The 24,996-nt window shown below is 40.3% G+C and overlaps 1 protein-coding gene across 1 annotated transcript in view; it reads left to right on the top strand.

The window, feature by feature from the left end:
• ehbp1 (EH domain binding protein 1) overlaps positions 1 to 24,996 on the top strand; it is a 162,988-nt gene that overhangs the window by 112,111 nt on the left and 25,881 nt on the right. The window contains 6 exon segments of the mRNA XM_046854952.1: positions 4,085 to 4,238; positions 7,816 to 7,992; positions 10,326 to 10,486; positions 15,413 to 15,551; positions 18,054 to 18,154; positions 21,033 to 21,156. Coding sequence (XP_046710908.1) covers positions 4,085 to 4,238; positions 7,816 to 7,992; positions 10,326 to 10,486; positions 15,413 to 15,551; positions 18,054 to 18,154; positions 21,033 to 21,156 — 856 coding nt within the window.

The following is a 24,996-nucleotide window of genomic DNA, read 5'->3' as shown; positions in this document are numbered from 1 at the left end:
TATTTTGAATATTTTCTGTATACCCCCCCAAACACACAAACACACACCCTAGTTAAACATGTATCCTGCCCTCAGGTGTGTGTAATGAGTTAAATTGTGACTATTGACTAGCAGTTAAAGTCAGCCCCCGGGTTCATTCCTCTGTAACGCTCCTCATTAGAATGCCGCTATTGGGATGCGCTCATTATCACAGCTGCTCATTGTCGTTCTGAAACACGAATACAAACAGAGCATTGGGATGGAAATGGCCAAACTGAGCTAATTAGCGCTGCCCTGCAAACGCTCGAGTTTGTGCCTGTGGTCCTGTTTTACTGGACTGGAAACGTGTTAGTGGAGGGATGTACAGAGATTAAGAAACACCAGGGTCAGCAAATGTGTATTTACTTGCTTGTGTGTGTGTGTGTGTGTGTGTGTGTGTGTGTGTGTGTGTGTGTGTGTGTGTGTGTGTGTGTGTGTGTGTGTGAGACAATATGCATGTAAGTGCTGGTTTGGAAAAAAAAGAAAATTCAAAAAACGTTTCCGATTTGGGTTTCTTCAACATCTTAGGCCATCTTAGAAGAATCATATCACAGCTTACAGGCGTTTGAAACTGTGTTTTGGGTTTTGTGTGGGGGGGGTGTGGGTGTGGGCGTGCATGCATACGTGAGGGAGAGAGAGAGAGGACGAATAGCGCACATGTTGGGTGTGTTTGACTTTATGCATTGCTAAACAGTTCTGTTTGTGTGTGTGTATGTGAGAAGTGAGTATTTCAGTTGACTGAGTGTGTATTTGTGGATGTGTGTAGATGTGCAGGTTCCCTTCAGTGTTTGAATATATGTGAGTGCACCAGCTAATGTATGTCATGTCACAGCATGCTGTTATGGGAAAATAATCAGCGACGCAGTTGTTGACTCTGCAGAAAGTTGGCGATCTTGTGCTCTATGTGTCTCAGCATCCGCTGACCTGCTCTGTGATTTTACGTGGTCTAACACTTCAGGGCTGAGTTGCTGTCGTTCCCAATCGCTTCCACTTTCTTATTATATCACTAACATTTGACTGAGGAAATTTCATGACTGGACCTTTGCACTGGTTGCATATTGTCACGATAACAGGCTGGAATTCATTGAGCTCCTTAGAGCGATCCATTCTTTCACAAATGTTTGTAGAAGCGGTCAGCATGCCCAGGTGCTTGATTTTATGCACCTGTAACCATGAAAGTGACTGGAACACCTGAATTCAATTATTTGGATGGGTAAATGAATAAACTTATTTATATAATATACTTGTGATGTGTTTTGCACCTCGAATGTCATTCAGACCTGTTATATTTAGCATGAATTAACATCTGACCAATCAGAATTGAGAATTTATTAGCATTTTGGTGTAATGTGTTTCAAATACGCTCTAGTGACATATCTGGTGGAGAAGAGTGGGTGTAGGTGTTTCATTTAAGTAATAAATAAAAAGGCTGCTTTGGTAAATGGGGCGTTCTCTAAATCAGCTTAATAGAAAATTCAAAGAACCCTGGGATGTAAAGCAAGCTGCTGCTCTACAGAGTGGACATATGGTGGAAGACATTATCCATACTTCCCAGTTCAGCGCTTTATGCTTCACAAACACTCTGTCTGCTTCTGTAGCTGCAAACAAAATATTAACAAAAGGTTTGACAAAACAAATATGTTATAAGTCTAGACGTTAACTCTGAGACTGTTTGAGCCCAGAACACTAATTTAAAGTTCCATAGGAGAATGCTCTTGTAAGAGAATAAGAGAAAGCTCTTGTAAGAGAATAAGAGAAAGCTCTTGTGTGCTACAGTAGAATACACAATTCAAGGTACCAACAAACAGCCTGCACCTTTTGATTCAATTAGCCATGGATGATCATAAAAGGCCAGAAATTCACTTCAGGTACTGCGATGCAAGAGCATTTAATGCTTTATATATCAGTGGTATATGACGACTGCACAGCAGTGCATAAGCTTACATCACTCAGTTTATTCTATACATACAAATTGACTTGTCTGCACGGTGACCCTGATAATGTGTCCAAAGAACTTGAATTCACTATTAAAGCTCTTTCTCCTGCAGTAATTATAATCAAATCAGAGAGCAGTTCTTTTCACAGACACTTATCAATAAGTTCTGAAGCCAGCCTGATTATTCAGTACATTAGTAATTATTCTCGACGCTACAGTTTGTGTGCACTGGAGCATTTCAACATACGATAACATGCTCCTATGTTGTGTCTCTTTCTTTTTTCTTTTTCTCATAATTAATATGCAGGGATGCGATGCATGAAATGAGGCCGTTTTAGCTTTAATCGTTACAAGGCAGTTTTACATACACGCTCCATTTTAGTGCTACTTTCCAGAACAACGGAAAAGAAAAGGACTATAAACATCTAAACATCTTGCCTGCTTAAGTCAAGAACGAAACATGATTGAGTGTGCACTTATTAAACACACCACAGCCACTTGCCAGCAATTCTAATTTATTCCCCACACAACTTTATACAATGTTAATGTATGTGGTAGCTTTATGATTTTCCTTCACTGGGTCTGTAACAAGTCATTTCACCACCACTGTTTGTCTCTTTCCTCATTCCTCTTTCATTTGTGTCAGAAAATAAAATTTTCATCACATTGTTCTTGTGCATGGTTGGTAGGTTTTTTCCCCACTTAGATGAAATAAATCTTTCTATCAGCAAGTCTTAGACTCGTTTGAAATTTGACGTTCTTTTATTTTTTATTTATTTTTATTTTTTATTTAGAAAACTCTTTACAAGAGATTATCTTCTACAAATTTTCATTGAGTCTAGAGCTTTCTTTATTGAAATTTTCAATGAGTCTTGAACTTTCCTTATTGAATTTTTTAATAAGACTTGAACTTCCATTATTGAAATTTTCAATGAGTCTTGAACTTTATTGAAATTTTCAATGAGTCTAGAATTTTCATTATAGAATTTTTTTAATGAGACTTGAACTTTTATTATTGACATTTTCAATAAATCTCACACTTTATTGACATTTTCAATGAGTCTTGAACTTTCATTATTGAAATTATCAATGAGTCTAGAACTTTATTGAAATTTTCAATGAGTCTAGAATTTTCATTATAGAATTTTTTAATGAGACTTGAACTTTTATTATTGACATTTTCAATGAGTCTCTCACTTTCTTAATTGACATTTCCAATGAGTCTTGAACTTTATTGAAATTGTCAATGAATCTTGAACTTTCATTATTGAAATTTTCATTGAGTCTTGAACTTTCTTTATTAAAATTTTCAGTGAGTCTAAAACTTAATTGAGACTGTGGTAGAAGAGTTTTCTAATATGCTTGTTGTTGAACATAGACACTCGAATAGACAGCAGTTAGTGAACAGACAGCAGTTAGAAATTAAAATGAATAGCTAACAATTAGACAATTAATAATAATTAGACATAAAAAGAATTTAATTCAATTCTATTCGAAGGGGGCTTTTAACAATATACAGTGTCACAAAGCATCTTTAATTGTAAATGTAAATTTAACTTCATTATGAACCCATAATCATTCTCAACACTGAATGTCCATTCATTATAGTTCCATGGTGAGGTTATAAACTGTGCACTGATTGTCACATGAATATAAAGCTGTTCATTGCAAATGTAGTCCTTAATCGATGTAGCAAAAGGTTTACATTAATTACAATCCAAACCCATCTTCATGGCTCGGTTTTAAACCCTAAGGTGGAAACCTCCTCAGCTTCAGCAAATGGTTTCTGGTGGAAAAGAACTCCATCCAGAGTTTCGAATTTAGAGTACATGCTAATTAATAAAGGATTTAACCATGAAATAAGTTCTGGTGTACAAATATACTATAGTATTTATTATTAAATATAATAAGGTATTGAACTGTATGATGTATGTTTCTCTCTCTCTCTCTCACACACACACACACACACACGCACACACACACACACACACAGCTGCTAAACTGGTTTCTGTCGCTCTGATCTATAATGTTAGAGAGGGCTGAAAATGGCATTTCACTCAATTACTTGAGATGGCACCTGTTCAATAACCCACTTTCCCATGTTTGTGTGTGTGTGTGTGTGTTCTGCAGGAGCGTGACGAGGAGAGGCGCAGGCAGCTGAGGGAGCGAGCGAGGCAGCTGATAGCGGAGGCTCGATCAGGAGTGAAGATGGCTGAGTTCCCTCTGCACTCAGACACCTCCACTTCTGCAGGAGAGTTCAAAGGAAGGTCAAAGGCAGCTGGAGGTGGGTGCAGGGGCTTTCATGGCACACACACAACACACACACACACACACACACAGCCTTCCCTCACAAAAAGCCACATCATAACAGAACACACTCACAAATGTACATCCAGGCACACACAAGCTTGTAGATATGCAGCGTTGTACCCACAACCAGTATGTTCTCTCTCTCTCTCTCTCACACACACACACACACACACACACACACACTCTGAATTTTTGTATATTGTAGGTTCCTTAGTGATGGTGAATGCCGTTACACTCAGTGTGTGTTAGATTCCACACACACACAAGCACACACATACATGAGCACACACACACTGGATTTCAAAGTGTATTGCTGTTTAAAGTAGTAAACTATATGGTCAAAATTATGTGGACACCTGAACATTACACTCGAATGTCCCTGGAGATTTGTTCTCAAGGGTGTTATTGAGCCTCTGTGTCTGTTTGTATATATATTTGTGTGTTGTATCTGTGCTGTGTTTGCCTCTCTGTCTATGTCTTTATTTTTTTTTGTATGCGTGTGTGTCTGTCTCCGTTTCCGTGTCTATGTTTGTCTCTGTGTGTACGTGTTTACCCCTGTGTACCGTTGAAGTCCGACGTTTAAACACACCTTCGCCAAATACTGATTTTTAAAATCACTTTTTCACAATTCCTCAGAGAAAAGAAATTTTGTCACTTAGGACCAATACTTTATTTTGAGAGTGTAAAATCACACTAGAGAAGATGTCTTGCATCACATTTGCAGCGAGTCAGAGGGTAAGATCTACTGTGGTTAATATTTGGCAGCATTGCCTTCAACATGGCTCGAACGTTAGTGTGGTCTTCCACACAAAAAAGGGGGCTTTTTACTTTTCACATGTACATTACAACACAGTGAATTTCTTTTCTTCACATATCACACATGGTTAAGAGCCTTGCCCTGACCTTCTGATTAGTACACCAGAGTCTTAGCGCCCACTTCCAAAAGCTTCTCATAATTGGCGCAATTTCTCCAGGTTTGACCAAAACGTTTACATTTTACAGCATTTGGCAGACGCCCTTATCTGGAACTTACATTAATCTCATTCAAACAACTGAGCAGCTATAGGTTTAAGGGCCTTGCCCAGGGGCCCAGCTTGGTGTGACTGAATTATGAACTCTAGTAGTTAAGGCTTTGGTTCCAAAGTCCACTATGCTACCACTTCTCACAGACTCAGGTCTGAAAGCCTTTTAGGTTCTACCCTCAAATATTCTTTCAGATTGTAGTCATGACTTTCTTTGTTCATTATTTATTTGATCCATTTGCGACAGTGTGTCAACTTCTTGCTACAAAGTGTGTGTCAACTTAGCTGATGTCCTGCAGCAGAGCAGCTTCAGTACATGATGATGCCACTCCAATGATGGTGGGATGTTGTTCTTTTGAAAGTCTCAGTTGTTTTTTTCTCCAAATATTGCATTGGTCTTTATAGGCATAAAGTTTAGTTTCTGTTTCATCACACCAAAGGACATTGTTGAGTCACAGATTGTGGTTTACTCTGGATATAGACACCGGGCAAGCTGTTACCTCCAGCGTCTTTATCATGTCTTTTGCCATTGTTCTGGGAATGCACTGCACATGTGCACATCAAGCCACGTTCATCTCTAGGAGACAAAGCACATCTCGTTCCTGTACTGTATGGTGGCTACGTGGTCCTGTCGTGTTTATGTTTGCGTACTGTTGTTTGTACAGATGAACACCTTCAGATGTTTAGAAATTTGCTCCCAAGGATAAAGCAGACGCTGTGTGTGTGTCTGCGTCTAAGTCAGTGTATTTGTCATGTGTGTGTGTGTGATGCCTAATTTAAAAGCATTCACACAGGGCTACACATCTATTTGTTCAGGCAGAAGGTTTTCGGTTAATCCTTCAGTAATGCATCAGAAAAACTTAAGAGCACCTAACGACACACACACACACACACACACACACACACACACACACACACACACACACACCAATCACCAAACATTCACATTTTATTTCCTCATGGCCATAATTAAAACACACACACAGGAGGATTACACGTTGCTTTAATTACTCAACTCAGTTTTTACATTTATTTCAGAGCGAGCTTGACGTATGAGTGGGAGATTTCAGAAGCTAGCTAAAATGCGTAACTGTGTTTGCATTAGTACGAATAACCGAATATGATTTCATTAAGAGATACACTATACGGACAAAAGTTATGGGACGCCTAATTTCCAGCCACATGTGTTTCTTCCCCAAACTGTTAACACAAAGTTGGAGGCACACAATTGAATAGGACGTTTTTTTTGGATGTGGTAACATGAGATTTTCCCTTTACTTGATTTAGGAGACCCTAAAGCAAAGCCAGCTCCATGGACATATAGTTTAGATGGTTTTAAGTGAAAGATCTTCTACTATAGAGCTCTATTGCACACCTTTGGGATAATTATAAATGCTGACTGCACTCCAGCCCTCCTCACCTCACCTACATCAGTACCTGATTTTACTAACACCCTTGTGTCTGAATGAGCACAAATCTCCACAAGTGCACTCTAAAATCTAGTGGAACATCTTCCCCGAAGAGTGGAGGGTTTTCTAACAGCAAATGGGAACTAATGTAGAAAAACCCCGCCTAGTTTTTGTGTGTGTAGAGTTGAAGAGAAGTGCAATGCAGCTAACCGACATGCCCAATATTGAGTAGATATACAGCACAATGCGTATAAATCTGTCCGTATCCCTCCGCTCTCTTTGATAAGTTCTGTTTTTTCCCTTTCGTCCTCGCCCGCGTCTGGTTAAAAAACGTCCCCTACTTCCGTTCCTCCGTTGCTATTCTCCTCGTCTACTGAGGACTGAAACAGCAAGCCGTCCCTGATGCCATTCTCTAACAAGGCCCTGGAAGTCAGTGGCAGGAGGAGGAGTGATGGAGATGGTGGGAAGGTAGAGTTGGAGGGGGGGAGGAATGTAGGTAGAGGGGGGATAAAACATTTACTTGGTCTTTCTGGCTGTTCAATTCTGCTAATTGTAGAACTCATTAAAAATCAGGGCGCAGGGAAATGCTATAGGCTTGATGCACAAGGCCTGCAGTGCAGAACGCATAATCCCACACACACACACACACACACACACGGTTCGGAGAGAACTGAAGCCGAGCAGAGTGAAACGCTTGCCCTCAAAACTTTACCAACTCCACCAGCGTGCAGCTTTTTTTAATTAGCTTTAGCTGTATGTGTGTGTGTGTGTGTGTGTGTGTGTGTGTGTGTGTGTGTGTGTGTGTGTGTGTGTGTGTGTGTGTGTGTGTGTGTGTGTGTGTGTGTGTGTGTGTGTGTGTGTGTGTGTGTGTGTGTTTTGCACTGTATCATGGTGAGTTCATTAAAAAAATGTATAATGAAAATAATAGCTGATTTCTTCTCTCTCTCTCTCTCTCTCTCTCTCTCTCTCTCTCTCTCTCTCTCTATATATATATATATATATATATATATATATATATATATATATATATGCACACACATACATTTATACCTGTAGACTGGGTCATTATTCTGATGTGATCTTTACTAACCATCTTCCTCCTTTCTGGGCAACCCTGCAGCTCCAGATATGGTGGGTAGGGTGTGTGTTGATGCTGCGGATGAGAGGGATGAAGACGAGCAAGTGGCTGCATCACCCGATGATGATGTCACTGTTTTTGATAATGAAGAGGAGCCAATGGCCTCCTGTCTGCTGGAGGATGACTTTACTAACTCTACTACTGACCTGGCTTCTCTGGGTAAACTAACCATGCATGGGGTGTGTGTGTGTGTGTGTGTGTGTGTGTGTGTGTGTGTGTGTGTGTGTGTGTGTGTGTGTTGTCAGAGAAACCACTAACCCGATTTCCCCCAAATTGCATGCTGTGTGACGCTCTCTCTCTTTTTCTTAATCCTGTTCTAATAATGACTAGATGTGCAGTATTTCACACAAGGCTCCAATATAGGAATAAGGAGCCTTCAAACCTTTTGTTATAAATTCCTAACACTGTACAGTATGTGTTCTGCTTTTATAATCGAGTTCTACTTTTATACAAAATATTCAAGTGTAGCCATTTTTACGTGGCGTATTGAAGTTAGGCTGAATCCATCCAGTGAATTTGGTTAATACTTCTCTACCAGGGTATTGAGTTCATGATTTCAAGTGTCATGCTTCTGTCCTCATTATATTTAAGTGAAAATTACATACAGTAATTTTTTATTATGTTGATGTACAATATGATGATGTTGGTTTTTTTTCTAAACATGAGATATGTTTCAGTGCAGGGTATTCGAGTTAAGTTTCAGTGCAGGGCATTTGAGTTATTTTCACCTACAGCATTTTTAGTTATCTTATTTGCAGTATATTTTTCTTATTTTCTTCTAGGCAGTATATTTGAGTAAATCATATTAACAGTGTTTTTAAATTATGCTTTAGTTCAGGGTATTTAAAGGTATTTGAGTAATGTTTCTGTGCAGGGTATTTAAAGGTATTTGAGTTATGTTTCAGTGCAGAGTATTTAAAGTTATTTAAGTTATGCTTTAGTGCAAGGTATTTGAGTTATGGAGTTATTGTTCTGTGCAGGGTATTTAAAGGTATTTAAGTTTTGGAGTTTTGCTTCAGTGCGGGTATTTAAAGGTATTTAATTTATGCTTGAGTGCAGAGTATTTTAAGGTATTGGAGTTATGGTTAAGTGCAAAGTATTTGATGGTATTTGAGTTATCCTTCAGTGCAGTGTATTTAGGCTATGCTTCAGTGCAGGGCATTTGAAGGTATTTGAGTTATGGTTAAGTGCAGAGTATTTGATGGTATTTGAGTTATCCTTCAGTGCAGTGTATTTAGCTATGTTTCAGTGCAGGGCATTTAAAGGTATTTGAGTTATGTTTAATTGATTCATGAGTCTATATTGCGCAATAGACTTGATTCGATATAGTGTATTTGTCTGGCATAGCATAGAACTTGGCTAGCGTAGTTAGGATTAAATAGGCATAATTGAGTAAGCAGTCTGGTCAGTGTGCGATGTCTGTTTAAATACAATACCTTGTGTTGTGGTTGTGTAAAAAATATGTGGCATTTGTGAAAGTATGACGTATAGTACAGGTTATTTGATTGAGTGCGTTACATCAGAGTTGTGTACGTGTAAATTTAGTACAGTGCACTTACGCATTGTGTCTTTTGGTCCAGCATATTTGAGTTTGTATATTTTGGTCCTTGGTCTCGAGTTGCTGCTCCCCCCATGTTAGCTGATGTCTTTTTCATTTCGCAGATGGTTTTAAAGCTGTTTTTGCACAGGCACTAACTTTCGGTCAACACACAGCCTTTATCTGGGTTGTGTTGTGGCCTGATAAATGGCTCCTGTGGTGCTGCTACTGCTGGGGTGCAGACAGTCTGAGGGATAGATGGATAGAGGAGAGGAGAGGGGGATGCACATGAAACACACCATTTCTTTCTTTCATCCCCACCCACTCACTCACTCACTCAGTCCTGTGCAGAGAGGGGGAGAATAACAGACGTACACAGAGAGAGAGAGGGCAAGAAGCATAACTTCATAAGGGAGGACAAAATGGAAATGAAGGACGTGTGTCTTAGGTTGGAGACAGAAAGAAGTAAGGTTGTAAGTGCTTAGTCAGGATGAGCTAGCAAATAAAAAGAGAAGAACGTGTTTATGGAGAGAAGATTAGATCAAAATTGCAGTTGAGCGCAAAGTTTGTCAATTCTGGATTATGACAGGAAAAAAAAGGGAAAAAAAGTTTCTCATTTACAAGTTAACTACAGGAAAAGGAATTATATTTTAATTATTCATATAATTTATTTTTAAAATTAAATAATTAAACGTGTATATGTCTGACCTTTAATTATCCAAAATAAAGCAAAATGGACTGAATGAACAACGTAATCATGACTTGATAACATTGCATGAAATCTGTCATCGGAAAATAGAAGATGATCGGTTTTGTGGTTCTCAAACTAATGTTCAGTGGTCGGGAGGGTGTTTTTATTTATTTATTTTTTTATATTATTTTTTTATTTACATGATCACATTTATAAGTAGGTATATTTTTTTCTCTGATTATTTGTTTCCTTCTGCCTCTGTAGGCGTGATGAACAGCAGGCATGTGGATCTGAAGCTGAAGAAGCTGACAGAGTTTCGACCTCAGGGAGGAAGCTCACCTTCGTCCTCTTCCTCTTCCTCATCTCTCACAGCTTCCAGCACATCTCCACTCAGCCCAGGAGACGAGGCCCATCTGGGTTTGCAGGTGTCTGAATGTCTGTCTTTCATTCTGAATGTTTTTAGAACCTTTAGCTGAGAAATGTTTACTATCTGAATACATAACAAACGTTTTTGGAACATCTGACCATAAGATTGGTATGTGTGTCTTTTTGAGCTCACCTGAATCACTGAACTATTATGTTCCCTTGTGGTTTCTCAAGTCATCGAATTGTACATATGACCTGCAGTCTAAACTTTAATACTTCATGTAGATTTTACAGCAGAACAAGGCCAAAAATAAAGCAAACTGATTTTCTTCGAAACTAATAATCGCAGATTGTGGATTTGGCGTATTCAGTGAGTACAGAGATTTATTCGTGAATAACCTTAAAATTAGTGCGTGAGAGGAATCAGGTTTTTAAAGGTTTTAACCCTTTATTTGGGAATGAAACTCATTACCAAAGTCAGTGTTCATGTTAAGTAAGAGCTCAGCAGTGTTCAATGGAAAGCCCTTATCTAGGTAAAAATACAACCATATGACAGAATGTCTCTTATTGCACTGCTGTATACAGAGCCCCCAGGTGGTGACTGTAATGTGTTCTTTCTGCACCTCTATACACACACACACACTCCCTATCGCTTTTCCCCTCACTCTCTCTGCTGATGGAAGGGATTTCCTGTGAGCAGATGCAGCCGTGCCCTTTTGATGTAGGAGCACAATAACAGTAGTGCCAGAGCTCGCTCTAATTCAAATGGCCTGGTGTTGAAAATCAGGTGCAGACTTTTTGGCCCTGTTCTTAGACTTCAGGCACACTTTTCCTCTAGATTACTGCTCTATAACAGTCCCTGTTGCTTTACTGCAGTCCGTAGTGCTTTACAACAGTCCTGGTTTCTTTACTGCAGTCCAGCCTGCTTTAGAAAAACGCACATTCCTCAATCAAGAGAATCACTAGAAAAGAGTAGTTTTTCCGGGATGTATCGGGGCGAATAGTACAGTATTATAAATACGGAAACAGCCTCAAATTGTTTCGCAATTCGCAAATAGTTTTTCCGTAGCTACAGTGCACTCCGGCCTGCTTTACAACACTCCTAGTTGCTTTACTGCAGTCTTGCCTGTGTTACAATGGTTACAAATCATTACTGCAGTTCAGGGTTCATTTCCAACAGTACATTCTGCTTTACTACAATCCCAGATTCTTTCCCACTGCCCAGATGATTTTCTGCAGTCTGGCCTACTGTACTACAATCCAAGACTCTGATTGTTTTCTCAGTTCATGTTGTCCAGCTTGTTTCAGTCCTTCAGGTTTGGGATGCTTTATGTCTTTCTGACGGTGCACCTGTGTAGAGATTCTGTCTGCTTTATTACAATCTCACATGGTATAATGAAGCATTTCAAGCATTTCCAACATTAAAAGCACCTTTTTTTTTTCAGTTTGAGATGTTTCCATAAGAACCATCCAAACAGAAGAATTCCTAAAGGGACTCGCTTCTCTATGATTACACCTTTTCTTCTTATGGAGAATAGTTTCCACGTTCTGTTTAAAAATGCTGAAAACAAAAAATACATTTGGAATGCACTTGTTTAGTTTTTTTTTGTACCCAGACCATTTAGAATGTTTTCTGTTTCTCACACAATCATTTTTATGATGTTTCTTCTTTCTGTTAAAGTTCTCTCAACTTGTCTGTAAGAATCAGTTCTCAGAGTAGATTTTCTTAAAATAAACAATCCAAGTCTATATGATATCAGTACGATAAATCGAGTTCAATGACACGAATGTCTGAATGCAGTACACCAGTGTGTTAAACGGCAATAAATTCTAAATGTGGATCTTTTCTTTCTTTCTTTCTTTCTTTTTTTTTTTTTGATCAACAAAGTTTCTGCTCTGTTAAACCTGAGAACAGAAGTGATTATGATAAAAGTTTGTAGCTGATACTTGACTTCAGATCTTCCTATTTGTTCGTGTTTGTTTTTTATTCTGTCATTGCTCTTTCTCTCTTCTGACACTTTATCTTCCAACTGCAAACAAAAAAACATTGAAATGAATGTCAGTCTCCCTCTGCCCCTCACACTCTCTCTCTCTCTCTCTCTCTCTCTCTCTCTCTCTCTCTCTCTCTCTCATCATAAATCAGTTCTGATGCATTTCCTCTTTTTTTCTCCACACAAAAGAAGGATAAACTGCTCCTCTCCCAGGAGAAATCTCCACATTCGCAACTCCTACAGGACTAGAGCTGTTGGGACGGCGTTTAAACCCCCATCCCACACACACACACACACACACACACACACCATATTCTTGCACTCTCTCTTTGTCTCTTACTATGTCTCTCTATTTTCAACAACAAACTCTCTTTCTCTCTCTCTCTCTCTCTCTCTCTCTCTCTCTCTCTCTCTCTCTCTCTCTCACACTCACACACACACACACACACACACACACCTCTGGTTGTCCCAGTCGCCTCTCATTAGTGATTGTGCGTATGCGTAGGCCGTGCCACTGACTGATAACTGTCTGCGGCATGCAGTCGAGCGCAACATTAGTCACGCATCATACACACACACACACACACACACACATTTCTACCTCAATAACACCCAGCACAATAATGATCACGGCGATAACGTATAAACAAGGGGTTAGATCTCTGCATGGGGATACCCCCTTATATCTGTCCCAGCCAGGGGTGCCAAAGGGGCACAGGGGGCAGGTGTTGAGATGGGGGGTGGTGGTAGAGGGTCTTAGGGTCCTTGGGGAGAGAATGAGAGCCTAGTGAGGCTTTTTAAGAATCGAAGCCTGTTTGTTTTCTTAAGACATTAACATGAGGAGAATTAGGCCAGGTTAAAGGGCTCTGTGGCGGCCTGTCTCTAGAGACGAACACACACACACACACACACACACACTGAGTGAATACATTCTTTTTGTTGATATAAAAGCTCTCGAACACTTAAGCTGGAATTATAATTGAATTAAAAGAAGAGGAAATTTAGCTGGGGATGTTGTGTGTCGTGGAGTTTGGAGGTCGAGAGCATCATCTTTGCCCCTGTAGACGTCTGTTCAAATTTATCGCGTATGCCATTAGTTTGTTCAGTCTATTTATGCATAGGCTATGTGGGCAAAAGTATTGGGACACTCAACTGTTTTTCACCATATGTTTTTTTTTTTTGTGGGGGTGGGAGCTCAGTGGATAAGGCTCTCGGTTACTGATCGAAAGGTCAGGGGTTCAAACCCTGGTATGGCCAAGCTGCCACCCTTGGGCTCCTGAGCCAGGCCCTTAACCCTCAATGCTCAAGGGGCACTGTATCAAGGTTGACACTGTGCTCTGACCCCAGTTTTGTAACGTTAACAAGATATGTGAAGAAAGAATGTGCTGTAAAAGACATGTGACGAGTATAAAGCACTTTTATTTATTTATTTCCTCCCTACTTCCTTCACCAAACCATCAACACAAAGTGTAAGACACTCGATTGTATGGGATTTCTTTGTTTATGGTGGAAAATTTTCCCAGAGACCTAAACCTGCTCCAGCATGACAATGCCCCTGTGCACAAAGCCAGCTCCATCAAGACATGGGTTACATAATCTCTTGCTAAAGAGCATTGATCCAACCCTATTAAACACCATTGGCTTGAGTGTGAACACTGACTGCACCCCAGGTCTCCTCGTCTCACCTACATCAGTACCTGACTTTACTAACAGCCTTGTAGCTGAATGAGCACAAATCTCCACAAACACACTCCAAAGATCTAGTGGAACATCTTCCCAGAAAAGTGGAGGTTACTATAACAGGAAATGCAGACTAAATGTGGAACAGGATACCCAAAAAGTACATACAATTCGTATGGTCAGGTGTCCGCAAACTTTTGTCCATGTAGTGTATTAGTGTCAAATATTATGTAAAATCTGAGGTAAGCTTATTCGGTAGCTTTTCTGCTTTACGGCTGCAGTAGGACTAAACGTGTTTTGGATAATTGGACGCGTTTGAGATCAGTTTCCTTTAAAGAGAGAAATTGTGCATGTCAGGGTTGTCTGGTTTGGTCCTTTAATATGGGATTGTCTGTTTTGCATGTAAAAGATACGAGTTGATTGTTAAAAAGTTATTAGAACTAACTTGTCCTTCGTCAGCAAAAAAAAACAACCTGCCGCAGATGACTGAGCATCTGATGTCCGATCTTATTGGCTGACGTTAAACCGGAGGCCGAAGCGTTTGATTGGATTGTCTAAACAGCCGTGTCACCAGTCATGGCAGTTGAGTTAATTACCGCAGTGTTTTTGAAAAGTCATTATTTAGGAATAAACAGACGAAAGTCTTCCCGAGTGAGCGTACGCACGCGTCTGTGATCGTCTTTATTAGTCAGTCAGATTCTCGTACACACCTCAGTGAGCTAGTGCGCCACGCTAACGATGTTTCTCCCCTTTCGCTCTCAAGCGGTGGAACGTGTTCGCTAATTGCGAACTTTATTAGACGTTTTCCTTTTCTAATTGACGTCAGCGAATGATGTTCTGAAAGGGGGGAAAGAAAACAAGGCACTGTTTCGCTTTCCAGTCCATTTGCTGTGTTGGACTCGAGCTGTAATAATAACGCGCTTGATAGGGACGCAGCTCCAAAACAATAGCATGTTCGATTTGCATAATCTGAATATATTTTCTGGCTGCATCGTCTGCCGAAAGTCGAATTAATTGCCTTCTTCCTTTCTGCTGCTGTGAGTTAATGCGCACTGGCTGGGAAACACCAACTTTTATTTATTTTTTTCTTTTAAGCGTTCCTCAGCATTTCATAATTAAACGTTGTTTTTTTTTTTTTCTGGACGCATGTGTCTAATTTGCGCTTTGATTTAACGTTAAACCACACGGTCTTTCTTTTCTTTCCTTTTGTTACTGTTTCAATGCTTATTCAAATGAGCTTGTCCTCTGCTTCTTAAAGTTAAGTGATGTTTTTTGCTTCATCTTTCATTGCTCTCTCTCTCTTTCTCTGTACAGAATAACAGCGAGGAGCTGAAGGCCGAGCGTCTGCGCAGGGCGACCGAGCGTCTCCGCAGTCCCGTCGTCTTCAGCAAGGAATCAGCCGTGCGCAAGACTCAGCTCAAGTCTTTCAGCCAATACGTAGAGAGCAGACCAGGTAGGACTCTGCCCACACACTGACATCAGATCATCTCTTACCTAAAGGTTCCCTGTGTATCTACTTCTACTTTTTCTTCTTTCGGCTGCCCCCATTAGGGGTCTTCACAGCGGATCATCCGTCTCCATACTACTGTCCTCTACATCTGCCTCTTTCAAATTAACCACCTGCTTGTCTTCCCTCACCACATCCATAAACCTCCTCCTTGACCTTCCTTTTTTCCTACTTCCTGGCGGCTCCATCCTCAGCATTCTCCCACTGATAGACCCCATGTCCTACCTTGTCTGGTTAAAAAACTCCACTGCCTTTTCTCCTAAGCATCTCTATGCTTCTACCGGTATGTCATCTGGTCCAACCGACTTTCCACTCTTCATCCTCTTCATCACTGCTCTCACTTCCTCCTTACTAATCCTATCCACTTCCTGCTTCACCATCTCCACACCATCCAACCTTCTCTTCCTCTCATCTTCCTCGTTCATCATCTGCTCAAAATACTTTCAACACACTCTCCTCACTAGTCAACACATTTCCCTCTCCATCCTTTATTGCTCTAACTTGCAGCACATCCTTCCCAGCTCTGTCCCTCTGCCTGACCAATCGGTATAAATCCTTTTCTTCTTCCTTAGTGTCCAACTTCTCATGCAGCTCATTATACGCCTTTTCATTGGCTTTCGCCACATCCCTCTTCACCTGCTGCTGCATCTCAATTTAAGTCAAGAAGCTTTTATTGTCATTTCAACCATATATAGCTGACGCAGTACACAGTGAAATGAGACAACGTTCCTCCTGAACCCTGGTGCTACATAAAACAAGAGAACACAGAGATTAGGACTAAAGTAAGTGTCATTACCTTGCATCGTGTGCAAACAGTGCAAGACAAAAGACCAGACAACACAAGACAGTGTGGGACAGATATACCAAACCCAAAATAGTGCCTACTGTATAATGTTATACAGTACAATGTGTAAAAGAGAGAACTATAAACAGGTTTATTTGTAAACATAAACACAATGTTGTGCAAAAACAGCAAGAGCAGCAATCGAGCAGCTGTCGATCCCAATTCTGTTTCTCCAACCTCTTTCTCCTAATGCTCTCCTGCACTTCCTCATTCCACCACTACGTCTCTTTGTCTTCCTTTCTGTTTCCAGATGTCACACCAAGAACCTTTCTATCCGTCTCCCTTATTACTTCTGCAGTAGTTGCCCAATCATCCAGCACCTCTTCAGCACCACCAAGCCCCTGTCTGACCTCTTCCCTGAACCTCACACTACACTCTTCCTCCTTCAGTTTCCACCATCTTATTCTTCTTTCAGTCTTCACTCTCCTTCTCTTCTGCTTCACCTTCAAAGCCATCCTATGTTGTAGCTACACATGGGTTCCTGCATAGAACATAGTCCACCTGTGTGCACCTTCCTCCACTCTTATGTCACACTATGATCCTCTTTCCACCATACCTACCCATCACCTCCTCATCACCTCTGTTCCCTTCACCTACATGCCCATTAAAGTCTGCCCCAATCACTAATCTTTCTTTCCAAGGTACACCATCTACCACTTCATCTAACTCACTCCAGAATTTTTCCTTCTCCTCCACCTCACAACCCACACTGTAATAATAAACACTGATGACATTTATCATCACTCTATCAGAAACTCTCTTCACCTCCACTTCACTCTTACTGTACTCGTCCTTCAGAATCACCCCTACACCATTTCTCTTTCCAGCCACATCATGATAGAACAGTTTGGTGAATATAGAATAATATTCTTGACATGGTTGCATTTTTTTACACATTTCTTTTTTAGATTTCACTTTTTACTGTCTACCTTATTGGCCGAATTGAGCAGATTTGAATTGTGTGTGGCGAGTGTGCTTTTGTAAGTTTCTACATATATATTTATCAACACTACATAGGCTTTTTTAAAAACAGCGTTCTCCCAGGACCAATGTGCTACATCAGAGAGATAAAGGAACAAAAATGAACACGGAGCCACCAAAATAACAACGTGACGTGCACATTTGCAACATTTATTGTGCATACGGCGACACTGTAGCACAAGTACGGCACAGAAGATTTGTACAAATGGACGAATGTGTATTAAAAAATATATCATTGATATGTAAACATGAAGGTACTGGCAACAGAAAAAATGTGCAAAAGCGCAATTTTTTTGTGCAAAACAGAATTGTTATTGTTGGTGTGTGTGTTAGTCCATTCCATCTATGGCTTGTGGGAGGAGGATATCTACGGGATATCAATGGGTGAATCACATCGCATCGGTAGCTGCTTCATGTATCTTTAATGTATCGTATCGTTGGTTGTGCATCGAGATGCGAATCACATCAGCCTCATTTATGAAGACGCACATCCCCAGTTTCAACCGTCATTAACTGTTTAAAGTGCAAATTTGCACGTCTTTTTTTTTTTTTTTTTTTTACCTCTTTGACACGCTCACTGTATTTTCTTTAATACCCTTACCCTTCTTTTTTTTTCATTTAAGAAGTAAAAAGGCAGAGGTCAGTGCCTGAAGACCTGAAGCGAGCAGGTGATGACAGGAGCGGTTCCTCTGAGGTGGAAAACCGAAAGCCGGGAGAAGACGAGGTGCGTCCTCATTCTCTTTATTCCAATTCAGTTTTCCTGATCGAAATTCCTGGATGACATTTTCACTCTCATACCCCTTTCTCGTGATCATTTGTAGATTAGGATTAGGAAATAGGGGGGGAATCATGTCTTTCTTCATTTCTTTTCTTTTTTTTTTGACGAAACATACTGTTATTATTACAAAAATCTGTGCATAAAACAGAAAGCGTGTATGAACAGACTGTGTGTGTGTGTGTGTGTGTGTGTGTGTGTGTGTGTGTGTGTGTGTGTGTGTGTGTGTGAGAGAGAGATAAAGGGAAAAGAAGAGGCAGGGTGAGAATGTCAGAGGCTAAGAATAAGTGAGAGAGGCTTGGAGAGAGGTAAGAGCGAGTGCGAGGTCTTGCCGAGACCCCCGACTGGACCCGCCTCTCTGTGCGGGGGTTAATCGGTGTTGAACCCGGCCATTACCCCATCTCAGCCAGAATTACCCTCCCAATGATGTTTGCATTAATATAATATATATGGTAATTTCCAGCCTTAATTACGGCGGCACGGGGGCGCTGATCATGTGTAAAATTGATTCGTGGGAGAAATGCAGCGATAGAGCTGCAGCAGGAGAGGAGCCTATGATGGACAGCGGCAAGAAAATGCAATGTCGGGAAAGGGTGGGTGTGGGGGGGTAACCTCTTCCTCTCTCACTCTATCGTCCTCCTCTTCTTTATCGCTCTTTCTCTGCTTTCCTATTAAAAATACACTGGATCAGCACTAACTATGTGTCCATCATTTATGAATGTACACTTGTTTTTTTTTTTTCTCCTCCTCCCCAGTCCTCTGTCGTTTCTCGGGAGCGAGTGGCCGGAGGGAGAGACGATAAGACGTGTGCTTGTGTTTGCAAGCATTTTATTTATTTTTTTAACTTTGTGATGGGGACAGCATTCTGCTGTCCAGCAGTTAATGTAAAAGTGGGTGTGTATGAAGGTGTGTGTGGGTGTGTTCTCATCTCTGAAGTCTCCTGCTGACAGGCCTCAGGCGTTGCTCAACCTTACCCCTGTATTTCAATTTACACCTGTGTGTGTGTGTTTCTTATTGACAAGCACACTGACCCTTCACACTGGGTGTGTGTGTGTGGAGGTCTGTATCCTGTTATTGAATTAGAGCGCTAAGTAGAGGAGGGGAAATATCATATTTGACACTTGGAGAAAAAAACATTTCCATACATATTATGCACTGGGCAATTCGTATCCCACTCTTAAATCTGATTGGTCAGACACTGTTGATTAATTTTCCTCAACAGCACAAGTTGTCTTTAGGACAGAGGACTTTGTGCTTTGTCAGTAAAATGATAAAGGAAAAGAGCAGCTGAAAACAGGAACTCGATTCACATATGTTCCACTGTATTAAATGTAAATAAAAATAAATAAAGCAAGTGTCATTATTTAATAGATATGAATAGTAATATTTGAAGTGTAAGTACGTCTGTTCATCATATATCAAATCACACCTTTTTTATTTATTTTTTATTTTACTTACCGCAAGCATTTTTCTTTACTTCATTTCATCATGAATAAATACCTGCTGCTACTAAAACACTGTAGTGTGTCTGAGTTATAAACACAACATGCTGTATATCAAATCTCAAGTACCTTCAATATTTGTAATGATTTTTTTTAATTCTGTTAGTTTTAGTCAATTTTATTTTTATTTTTTTTACCTAAAGTAAACCCTCTGAGGTATCGTTCCATCACAGATATCTATGGGACTCCAGAAGCATAAAGGAAAGGAGTGAAGAATTTCATGTGAAACAATTATAATATTATAACAGTAATTATAATAACGAAAATATATATATATATATATATATATATATATATATATATATATATATATATATATATATATATACATACATACATACATACATACACACACACACACACACACACACACACACACACACACACAACTTAATCACATTTTTTTCCTGTTCTAAATGTACCATAAAATAAAACCTTTCAAGTTTTTAATACACTAATCAACATGAACATGGACAAATATGGATGCTGAATGCAAATGTTGGTTTATTATTAGTGAAACCAAACTCAACATAGAGCATGAAGATAAAAGACTCTTATAAATGTTTTACAGTAATTATAGTGTTTTAAATGACGTAAATCATCAGTACACCATTCTGATTTTTTTTCTGTTTCCACACGGACGGTTTTAATTGCCGGATGTGTGCATCATGGCGGATTTTGGACTTTTGGCGCACCAGTAAAACAAATTATTTTTCGGTGGAGTTTTTTTTTTTTTTTTATCTGAGTAAAGAAAAGACCTTATGAATAAATGTGTGTTATTGAAGGTTTCAATTTCGCCTCTTTTATATTTATTTATTTATTTATATTTGTAATAAAAACGGTCACAGAAATGTGTGCTGCGTTAACGCCTTAATACAATTTGCGCAGTTAAAATGAGTTTGCGTTAACGCGTTATTTTTGACAGCACTTATATATACGTATATATTACAATCATACGCTTTAGTAAAAGTGTGTGTGTGTGTGTGTGTGTGTGTATGTATATATATATATATAAGGAAAAGACATGTTTTATTTAGAAGTGACCTTCACTCAATGATGATTAGCCTCTCTCTCTTTCTGTGTCCCTCCTTTTTTTTCCCCTCTCCCCTTTTAGGTTCTATTTCTCTTCTTCTCTTTTCCACTCTGTCATTTTCTCTTGCCCTTTCTCTCCTTCAATTTCTGTTTCTTTGCCTTTCTGTTTATTTTTGTGTTTGAATGTAGAATGTGACATCAGTGATGATTAACCTCTCTCTCTCTCTCTCTCTCTCTCTCTCTCTCTCTCTCTCTCTCTCTCTCTCTCCCCTCTCTCTGTGTGTTTCTCTCAGAAGGCGTTCAGAGACACGAGTCAGTACGTGGTGGGCGAGCTGGTGGCTCTGGAGAGCGAGCAGAGGCAGATCGACACTCGCGCCTCATGTGTGGAGAAGCGCCTGCGCTATCTCATGGACACAGGTAGTGCGCCCAATTTAAACCCTAAACAGGGTCTGGCGAATTGAGCACGGCCCGACTCTCTCCGAGTTTCGGGGGGAAGTGGGGGGCCGTTTGAAGCGGGACGGAGGAGGGGGGGGTATGAAAAGGCTCTCCGGCTCTCTGGACCACGGCGATAAGCCGAGCTTCACCGAGAACGATAACGGCCACTGATAGCGCAGCCGAGCGCAACACGCATCCAATATCTGGCCTTCATTGATATGCTGTAGCGGAGAGAGGGAAAGAGGGAGGAGTAGAGAGAGAGAGAGAGAGAGAGAGAGAGAGAGAGAGAGAGAGAGAGTGTGTGTGTGTGTCAAAAAGGGAATTTTAGAGAGGAGCGTAAAATAGTGGCATGTGCACATAGATACGTACATACTCGTGCCTCCTCTACCTGTATTTGTCAAACACATGTGCACGTGTAAAAATCCGTGGTGTGTAAGGGTGAGGAAGCTCAAATCCGGTAAAGTTGATGCTCCGCAAACAGGAAGCGGCTAAAAACGGACAAGAGCGTCCAGCTATGCAGCGTGTGATGGAAAGGAAAAGGAGAGCGAGAAAAAGAGAGAGAGAGAAAAAAAAATGGGGTAAAATAGATGCTTTTGGTTTATATACGCTTCCCGGTCACATTGCTCTCATATCAAGACTATCTCCATTTTGCCTTTGCCAGCATCACCACCACCCCTCCCTCTTCCTCTCCCTCCATCTCTTTCTCGGCTGGTCTCGACTCTACAGACACCGGAGCCATTGTGAGAGCCTGAAGGGCTTTTTTTTTTTTTTTTTTTTTTTTTTTTTTGCTGTGATGTGATGTGATATGAACCCAAGCCAGTTAGCCGCTCAGGACACAAACCAAACAGCCCGAGATAGATCAGCATGCTCAAGTGTGTGTGTGTGTGTGTGTGTGTGTGTGTGTGTGTGTCTGTGTGTGTGTATAAAAAGAGTGAAAGTTACTAAAGAGATACGATCCTGTTTCTCATTTCCCAACCCGTGTATACGTATAGTTGCACTCGACAAATTTATATTTAAACGTTAAGCTCTATAGTATACTTGTTGAACCATTAACACTCCATACACACTTCTGATCCAAACGGCATTAAAAAGCATCCGGAAAAGATGCCTTCATACGCTTACAGTTCATATCTAAACGATCAGTAGTGCTGCGTTTTTCGCATTCGAACGATTCGCACGTCCCGATGATCGATTACATCGCGGTCGGTTCCTAATCACGTCATACACACTGACATCTGAAAACATCTGGACTGGTTTCCAGTAGTCGCATATGACCCTACATGATACTTTTCCTTATTCGTGGTGTGGTTTCATCAAGAGGAGAGGTTTTGAAACTTTGGTGTATATTGTTTGCTTTTACAAACAATTGAAGGATTGACTTTAAAAGCTAATGAAAGAAACCTCATCCACTTTACAGGAACACCATGATGTTTCAGAGCGTATACACGGTGTCCAGGTGTTTTCAAACATTCTCCTGTCATTGTAAGTCGATGTGATTAGCGATACATATTTAAGGGAATGTACGATTTATAAGTTAACGATATGATGCATCGATTTAAAAAAGTTTGTAATTCATGCAATGCATCGTTTTCAAAAAACGATTTATTTATAAATTAATATTGTATATAATTATTAATAGATGCGCTATACTTTTATTATTTAGAAAGTTACCAATATTTTATTCGTAGATCGATTTCTCCTCGCTGAACAGTTTCTCGAGCGCGATCTCTCAGCACCGCTGCTGCTACGTGAATATAAAGCATTACAACACTACGGAGACCGAGGCGTGTCCTGAGTTTCACGTAGAATACAGATTAACATGGCAGAGGTAGAGCTGTAACGTCCTGCAGACCGAATAGGAAAAGTCTGGTTTTATTTATTTATTTTTTTGCACTATAAAGGCGTGAAAGGGACCATGCTTTAGAAGTCAGAAGTCACTTAAGTAAACTGATGATTTTCTGAGTCAAATATATAAAAGTGAACTATTTGTACCACATTGAATTGCATGCCATCATATTTTTTTCCATTGCATCATATTGCATGGAATCACACTGTGTCGAATGGAATGGAAATCGGATAGGGGTGAATCGGATCGCATCGGTAGCTGTTCATATGTATCTTTAAAGTATCGTATCGTTGCCTATGCATCGAGATGCGAATCGCATCCGCCTCATTGGTGGAGATGCACATGTTGATTTAATATTACAAAATGGTAGTGCAAGTAGAAGAAGCAAAAGTAGAGGAAAAAAAGAACAAAATCCACTAACAACATTTCAGGCTTTGGCTCTAATTACATTAGGACCGGCTAGAATTCTCCTATTTATTTATTTACGTATTGATTAATTGATTGATTGATTGATTGATTGATTGATTGATTGATCGATTGCACTCCTTGAAAAGTGTAATCAGAATTCAGTTTCATTTCCGGGCCATTTGTGTGTTTTTGCACCAAGCCAAAGTGTGTGTGTGCCAAAACGTATACGATGCACACCTGATATAACGACACACAATATAACATCTGGTTCAGTCGAGAAAAAGTATTGTAGTGTGTGTGAGGAGGAGAGAGAGAGACTGTGTACAGGAAATTAGTGTTAAAGCCAGAAAAACCATTAAGGTTCACGAGCCCCTCCGTACTGTGCGACTCGGGAGAGAAGATCATTTCTGCATGAATTCAGTCGTTCTTTCATTCATTCGTTCGTTATCCATTTACCGCTTTCATTCAGCCGATCGCGAGTGTTATAAATGGGATCGATGTAAACCTTTTAACTCCTTCTCATTTTCTCCCTCCTCATCTTTGTCTTTCCGTTTCATTTTCTTTCCCCTCTTCCTCCCTCCTCCCGTCGCTCCGCGCTCTCCCTCTTTAGATTATGTGCCGTGCGCCAAATTTGCTGCTGTTTTCTTTTCCCTTTTTTTTTCCCCCCTTCTTTCTTTTTTGAGAGTCAAGTCAGCTCTCCCCAGAAGACTTGGCAGTAATTGGGCCGCTTAATTTATTTACCGTGCGCAGTTCACAGCACATTAGAGAACGGAGATAATTGAACAAGAATTGTCAAGTGTCTTCTGATATCAGGCACATTACAGAAGGGAGCGCAGCAACGAAAAAAAACCCTCCATTTCCATGCAACCATTGTTTATAGTAATTAAGTACACAGATTTATTCCTTGGTCGCCTTCCAAGCTTATGGCAAGCGCCATTGTTGTCCTCTATTAATATGTAATCAGTAAATAGTTTAATTTTCTAATCTGCAGTTGGAGAATTCGCTTTCTAACAACTCTTAATTACGCCGGTGCCCTAATGATGCGAGCTCGGGCAGAACTGGGCGCTCGGGGCTCTCGCTGCAGCTCACGCTTAATGAACTCGTTATTCCTTTACCACAGGGAGAAGTGTCCTTCACACGGAGGGGGAAAAATGTTAACAGTAATAAAATAAAACACATATGCATCCAATCAACACGGTTCCTCACTCATTTTCACTGGGATGTTTTTTTTTTTCCTGCTTCTAATGAACACATCAAATACGAATGGATTGATCGTTTGAGAAAAAAATCGTATCTATTCACTCCCATGACCCGCCATTCTGTCGCACCACAACGTGTCCCAGTGCGCCATTGAAATCTTTCCAGCGACGACGTGTCCCTTTTGAGATTTTTTTCTGAATGCATCTGCCCGACATCCATCTCTATTTATGCATTCGCGCACGCATATGATTTTCAAATCGCCTTATAGCCCAGCACAATGCACACAATTATGAAAATAATGGCTTCTAAAGGCACTCTGCGAAGCTCACACCTTCCCGAGCGCTCGATAAGACGGATAACAAAACGCA

The sequence above is a fragment of the Silurus meridionalis genome, chromosome 8 (genome assembly GCF_014805685.1).
Source record: "Silurus meridionalis isolate SWU-2019-XX chromosome 8, ASM1480568v1, whole genome shotgun sequence".
Lineage (NCBI taxonomy): Eukaryota > Metazoa > Chordata > Actinopteri > Siluriformes > Siluridae > Silurus > Silurus meridionalis.
Note: the sequence above shows the minus strand (reverse complement) of the source record. Positions and strands in the feature narration are given on the sequence as shown.